Raw genomic sequence first — 7,739 nt, 5'->3', positions numbered from 1 at the left:
CTACTTGGGAGGCGGAGGCAGAAGACTCGCTTGAGCCCAGGAGTTGGAGGTTGCTGTGAGCTGTAATGCCACGGCACTCTACCCAGGGGGTCAGCTTGAGGCTCTGTCTCAAAAAAAAATAAAATAAAATAAAATAAAAAGCTTTTTGGCCAGGCATGGTAGCTCATGCCTATAATCCTAGCACTTGGGGACAGCAAGGTGGGAGGATCATTAACGTTCAGGAGTTCAAGACCAGTCCGAGCAAGTGAGACCCCTGTCTTTCCTAAACACAGAAAAAATTAGCCAGGAGTGGTGGTGGGTGCCTATAGTCCTAGCTACTTGGGAAGCTGAGGCAGGAGGATCATTTGAGCGCTGGAGTTTAAGTTTGCAGTAAGGCACTCTAGCCTTGGGCAGTAGAGTAAGTCTGTCTCAAATAAATCTTTTTTTTTTTTTTTCTCCAAGTTGTTGCCCTGGGTAGAGTACTGTGGTGTTACAACTCACAGCAACCTCAAACTCTTGGGCTTAAGCAATTCTCTTGCCTCAGCCTCCCAAGTAGCTGGGACTATAGGCACCTACTATAACGCCCAGCTATTTTTGTTGTTGTTACTATTGTTGCAGTTGTCATTGTTGTTTTAACTGGCCCAGGCGGGGTTCAAACCTGCCACCCTCGGTGTACATGGCTGGCGTCCTACCAACTGAGCTAGGGGTACTGCCTCAAATAAATCTTTTTAAAAGGGGCATATTCCACATAAAGATAACACTGCCTCACTTATCGCATAAGTATAGTAATTTACAACAGTGTCCCCAAAATTTATGTTCCAGAAAACACTAATTGCAGCAGAGGACATAATTAGAAACCAGATCAACTGAGGCTTGGAGAGATACACTGTTCTCCTACACCCTCTTCTGCTTTTAGAGTAGTAAGTCCAAATTGCAACACCTTTCCTCTAAGATAACACACACTCTTCACACCTTGCTCTGGCCATACCCAAAAGATTTAGTGCCCAGTTACTTCCTCTGCCAGGAAGCCAGCCTCGACTCCAACCCCACCCTTCCAGTCCATTCACTCTCCCTGCACACAGATCATAACTCAGTCTTTTGCAATTCTCATCTCATCAAGCACAAGGCTTATCTGAAGATTATACTCACACTTCTCTTTAAGTCCAAAATAAAATAAATATATAAAAACACGGCAAGCCACCCTGATTTAGATCATAGAACGGTGATCAGATCTTGAGGGAATGCTGAAGATATATGAAAGTTAGTACTTATCTCATTGAATTACCTTGAGAAATGGAATCACAAAAGGACGCAGAGGAAAGTTTGTGGCCTCTTGGAGCTTACAATGGAATTCTTCAATTGTCACTGTTGAGTTCTGAAAAGATAAATAAATTCATCTTCTAAAACTAAATACTGGCTTATGGTGCTAAACTTTTTTGAATCTTAAGAAAAAGAATAATTCCAGGAGCACTATTATGTACTCAGATCCCTCTCAAAAATCAAATTCTACTTCCTTTATGACAGACATTCAGCCTCCTGATTCTCTTTTCCACCACCCCAAATCTCTATTCTGTTCTTTATCCAGCAGCCTAGGTTGCAGAATAGGGCACTGCCTTCTTCACTATTCATGAACAGATACTCCGGCCCCTGATTTTGAGGGATCTACTCTGAGTCACTATAGGGACAGGCAATCAATCAGGCTTATGCTTCCTGTTGAAGAGATCTTGATTTGGCCCAGGATGTCAATTAACAGATATTTTTTGGCCAATAACCCAGTGCCACACCTTTTCAAAAGTTCAATTTTTTTCAAAAGTTCAAGTTCTGCCTACCTCTTGGCATATGTTCCAAAATCTTCTACATGAAAACTTAAAAGAAAAAGATCCATAGGGGCCTTCTACCTTCAAGTGGCATGTGTACATATAGGAACAATTCCAAATAGGCAAACTCCATTGTTAAGTTTTTATTATTCTCAAGATATCCCATTTATTTCCTAAAAAGTCTAGGCTTTAGAGTAGGAATGAATCTGAGTTCTTCTTCTAAGGGGAATGAACAAATAAAAATATTTTCTTCAAATTCACTAAATATTTCTATTTCATTTCCTACAATAAAGTACAGTAACAAAACAAAACAAAAAAACCAAAACTGCACTAAACTGAATTCCTATTCCCCCCGAAAGAGCAATTATCACTTTTAAGAATTTAGTTTCAAAGGTCTAACACTTGATATACAAATTATTCACAGTATAATACTGCTTCTTAACCCCACCCAAAGAAAATATATAGGTCCCCAATAGAAAACCGCATTAAAAAGCGTAATAAAGTAATGAATCAGAATGCTGGGAAGGGTAGAGTATATTTGTATGCATTAATAAAGAAAGGTATCTACAATATACTGCTAAGTGAAAAAACCAGAAACAGAACAGTATGTTTTCCAAGAATCCACCTATAAAAATCACACATGCAAACCCACACATAAATTACAACATTTTAAATAGCTGGAAGGACAACCACAACAGCAGTTATTTCCACACTTTCATTCATTCCAAATACTTTGAGTACATGTTAAGCATATGACATTTGTACAATACAACCAAAGAAATTTGTAATACTAATAACCAGGAATAGAAACTATAAGAGTATGATACTCTTCTATCTCTACTGCACTGAATGCAATCAGGTCTTGAAAAGGAAAGAAAAGAAGATTAAATGTATGGAAAGACTGATGAATGCTTTTAGATTTTCTTGTGTATATACAAAGAGAAAGAATGAATTGTACGGCAAAGAGAAATAGTGAGGTAGGCCAGAGAAATGGACTCTGGGCTATATATACTGTAAATACAGGGCAGTCCTGTATCTGAGAAGGCTAACTACCCACAGCTTCCTCTACTTTTAATTATTTTATCATAAAGAACATAATTGGATTTCCCCCCAAAGAATGCACAGCCTGCAGTGGTGTCCAACCTGCAGCCCTCGGGCTACATGCAGATTTTTTGAGGCCCATTTTGCTTATCTGTGGTATTAGATATCATAAAAATTATACGTGGACTTTTGTTTTGGTCATCAGCTTTTGTCAGCATTTGTGTACTTAATAAATGACCCAAGACTACTCTTCTTCTTTCAATGTGCAGGAGGGAAAAAAAAAAAGTTGGACACTCCTGGTTCTAATGGGGGAAAAGAGACAACTAAGCTGTTCATTACAGTATGATTAGGGTAAATGTGAGCAGGATACCACTGACTCACAGACAAGACATGACGGAATCAGACTTAGGGGAATAAGGATGGCTTTACAGAAGCATCACCCCTGGAAGAATTAAAGTGCAGCTCTGTGAAAAATGCTTCTGGTAAAGAGAGAGGAATTTGGAAGGTGTTAGGGTATCTGGTCTCTGAAGCTCAAGGACAATACCTATATTAGCATCAGAGGACAAAGGGTAGAAGACTAAAGTTTTGTTACTATTACTGTTTTTAGTTTTAGAGACAAGGTCTTGCTATACAACCCAGGCTGGAATGCAAGGTATATTCACAGGCATGGTAAAAGCCACTGTAGCCTCAAACTCCTGGCTTCAAGCAATGATCTTCCCTCCACCTCCTGAGTAGCTGAGACTACAAATGTGAGCCACTGTAAGTGGCTTAAAATATTTTTTTATCGGTCCCGCGCAGTTGGGTGGGCTGACTCCTCGCTACTAGGTAGTGGGTTTCAGGGCGGACTCAGCCTGCGGCAGCAAGAGCCCAACTCCAGCCGACCTTGGGCCTTGGGAGTTCATTGCCAGAGTCTGCGGAGGTGCAGAGGCCTCAGGTCTAAGCACAGGTCGAAAACTACAGGCACAAGCTATGGAAGCTGGAATGCTCTGGTGTTGGTATTTCCCCTGACTTAAACCAACTGTCACTCTGTATAGTTACAATAAGAAAGTGCAATAAGCTCAAATACGGAGGGTGCCAAAAAGGTGTATGTGTATTTTAAGAGATGTAATCTAGATAGTACTTGGCCTTCTCAGTCACCAATTACGAATGTAATTACAGTAGCAACGTGTAGAATGACATTAGCTTAAATGATAGTGCTGATCAAGTGATTGCCCGAGCCAGTCACCATGCGACAGGCAGGACAGTCAAAGAAAATGGCGGAGTCGCGGTTGTCATTCGAGGAGCGCAAGACCATTTTGAAGTGGTATTTGAAATTCGAGAACATTGTGGAAGTGCAGTGACAGTGGAGGCGTGAGTATACAACAGACCCCCCAACACGCCTGACAATTGCGCGCATTCGCAATAAGTTTGAGACGCACGGCAATGTGTGCAACGTGCACAAGGGCAGGTCCGGGAGGCCACACACGGCCACAAGTCCCGCTGTGTCCGCGATGGTGCTGGAGCAGTTCACGCGCTCGCCGCAGAAGTCCACCAAGCAGTGTGCGTGCGAGACCGGGATCAGCAGGACGAGCATACGGTGCATTAAGACAGCAAAGTGGGAAGTTTTTGTCCCAAGATTGTTACATTCCGTGAATGAAGACGACCCTGATCAAAGGGTTCAATACTGTGAGTGGTTCCAAAATATGGTACAAGTGGATGAGGAGTTTGTGGGGAAAATGGTTTGGTCTGATGAAGCACAGTTTAAACTAAACGGAACAGTCAACCGACATAATTGCGTGTATTGGGCTCCAGAAATTCCACGTGTGGAAAAAGATGTCCATATACTGGGCCTCAACGTCTGGTGCAGACTGTCATTGAGGGGACTCCTTGGGCCATTCTTTTCTGAAGGTCCTATTACTGGGCCAGTGTACCTAGACATGCTACGTACATCCATTTTGCCTGCAATTCGGGCCCTTTTCGGGGATGATTACATTTTACTTCCAACAAGATGGTGCCCCACTACATTTCCACCTGGACGTGAGAGCTTACCTTGACGAGAACTTGCCAGGACAATGGGTAGGACGCAGAGGCGTCATTGAGTTTCCCCCACGGTCTCCTGACTTAACACCCCTAGACTTCTACCTGTGGGGCACCTTACAGGATGTGGTGTACCACAGAAAACCGGCTACACTGGTGGAACTTCGGGAAGAAGTTGAAAGGGTTTGTGCAGCGATACAAGCAGACACTTTGGTCAGCGTGGCTCAGGCAGTAGTTGTCCGAAATCAGAAGTGTCTGGACGTTGATGGTAACCACTTTGAGCACCTCTTATAATTGCAGAAGTCAGATGTGACTTGTGTTTATTATCTTTTGTGATGGGTATATAGTCAGTATTACAACTTCAGTAGTTTTTGCTTTTCTTAAAATGTGCATATGCTTTTTAGGCATCTTCTGTATTTTTACTAACTTTGTAGCAAACACGTGTCCATGCACTGATGTAGAGTTAAAGAAATGAGACAATGCTGGTGCTGACAGGGCAGTCTAACAGATGCTCCATGTTCATCTTTTCATTTAATTCTCACACATTTGGTATATTCTATTCTCCCATTTTACAGATGAAGAAATGGATTAGGTAGTACTTCAAATTCCATTATGTATTAGTAGCTCTGAACAAGAAGCCATGTGTGTAACTTTTAGGCAAGGTGACTAAAAGTCACCGATGTCTTGAGATTTGATGATGTCTTGAGATTTGATGTCGTGGTGTAACAGGCCAGTTGGAAGAAAGGTCCATGGTAGAGGTGGTAAGAGTATTTTTTTTTTTTTTTTTTGAGACAGTTTTACTTTGTTGCCCCTCAGTAGAAATGCTGTGGTGTCACAGCTCATAGCAACCTCAACCTCTTGGGCTCAAGCAATCCTCTTGCCTCAGCCTCTGCCTGAGTAGCTGGGACTACAGGTGCCACAGCTTCTGGCTTGTGTTCTCGCTCTTGCCAAGGCTGGTCTTGAACTCCTGAGCTAGAGTGATCCACCTGCCTCATTCTCCCACAGTGCTAGGGTTGCAGGCGTGAGCCACTGCATAAATTTTTACTAGTATTTAATTATGTTGAACCTAGAGAAGGTTCTCAAAATTTGACACAAACATCTGTCTGTGTATAAGGTGTTTCTGGCATGTGTATCCTAATGAGGTGTAAATGCCAACTTAATAGGAAAGTATTGGAAGTGATAGGGGAAGTTTTCATATGGGAGAAAACAATAGTCTAGCAAGATGCATGGAGCTGTACATGCCAGAACAAGTCCATTCTTATTAACTAATCTGCATGTCTAGCAACTTAGATCCTCATATTTAAAAGCATGTATGTCAGTTAAAAGTAACTGATTTTCCAGAGTCTTTAAATAAAGACATTTAATATTAAATAAATATATTTTTTATCTTTTAAAATTCTGAGATAATTATATAGAGTTAAAGGAAGTTGCAAAAATAGTACAGAGAAGTTCCTATGTATCCTATACCCAGTTTCCCCCAATGGATACATCTTATATAACTATAATGCAATCTCAAAACATAGAAACTAACATTGGCCCAATCGAACCACTACTTATCAAGAAACAGAAATCTTGATGGAAGTGTTTCGGATTGTGTGTGAAAACCCCACACTGTACCCCAGAAGTACATTAATGTACATAGTTACCATTCAATTAAAAAAAAATCAGAAGAAGAAACAGAAATCTATATGACTTGAATCTCAGCACGCTGGGAGGCCGAGGTGGGAAGATCATTTCAGGTTAGGAGTTTGAGACTAGCCAGAGCAAAAGCAAGACCTTGTCTCTAGTAACATTAGAAAAAATTATCTGGGCATTGTTTATGCGCCTGTAGTTTTAGCTTTTTGGGAGGCTAAGGCAGGAAGATCACTTGAGCTTAAGAGTTTGAAGTTGCTGTAAGCTATGATGATGGCCCTGTACTCCAGCCTGGGCAGTACAGTCAGACTGCACAACAACAACAAAAACAAAAAGAAATCTAGAAACCATATCAACTTTATCCTCCCCAGTTTATAATAAAATTGTCTCAATTATTTCCTCTACATATACTGACAACTGTTATCAATATTGTAATTTTTGCTTCAACCACAAACATAATTTAGAAAAGGAAAGTGACGAGAAGGAAAGTCCATTTATTTATCTGTACTTTTACTCTTTCCATTTTTTATTCACCTATTCTGACGTTCCAAGATATCATATTTTATTATTGCTATTTTTTTAAATTAAATTATAGCTGTGTACATTAATGCAATTGTGGGGTACAGTGTGGTGTTTTTATATACAATTTGAAATATTTTCATCAAACTCGTTAACATAGCCTTCATGGCATTTTCCACTTGCTATTATTTTTAAGAATTTCCATTAGCCATTCTCTCAGGGTAGGTCTTCTGGAGATAAATACTTTATCTGAGAATATCTTAATCATCCCACCCTTAATTCCAGAAGGTATTTTCAATTAATAAAGGACCCAAGGGTGACAGTTCTTTTTCTTTTACCTTTTATTTTTCTATCTATTTATTTTGAGATGGAGTCTTGCTATGACACCCAGGCTGGCCTTGAACTACTGATGGCTGAGATTAAAGGTACATATCACTGTACCAACTGATAGTTCTTTTTATTTAGCACTTGAAAACTCTGTTACCTCCTTCTGGCTTCCATGGTTACTAATGAGAAATCTACTGTAGCAGGAGTTTTTTCCTTTTAGGTAAAATGTTTCCTGGTACTTTCGAGTTTTCAGAAGTCTAAATATACCTTGGTGTAAATTTTGGTGGCAGGGGGCTGGTGATGTTATCTTTATTTTTATTTATTTATTTATTTATTTATTTTTTTGAGACAGAGCCTCAAGCTGTCCCCCTGGGCAGAGTGCCGTGGCATTACAGCTCACAGCAACCT

At 40.4% G+C, this 7,739-nt stretch overlaps 1 protein-coding gene across 2 annotated transcripts in view; it reads right to left on the bottom strand.

Annotated features, from left to right (window-relative positions):
* CBFA2T2 (CBFA2/RUNX1 translocation partner 2) overlaps positions 1 to 7,739 on the bottom strand; it is a 160,780-nt gene that overhangs the window by 35,193 nt on the left and 117,848 nt on the right. For both annotated transcript variants that reach the window (XM_023512207.1, XM_023512208.1), the window contains exon 4: positions 1,265 to 1,354. In XM_023512207.1, coding sequence (XP_023367975.1) covers positions 1,265 to 1,354 — 90 coding nt within the window. The remainder of the gene's footprint in view (positions 1 to 1,264; positions 1,355 to 7,739) is intronic.

Source organism: Otolemur garnettii, unplaced genomic scaffold (genome assembly GCF_000181295.1).
Source record: "Otolemur garnettii isolate 467f Iridium unplaced genomic scaffold, OtoGar3 scaffold00025, whole genome shotgun sequence".
NCBI lineage: Eukaryota > Metazoa > Chordata > Mammalia > Primates > Galagidae > Otolemur > Otolemur garnettii.
This window is presented reverse-complemented; position numbering and strand designations above follow the sequence as displayed.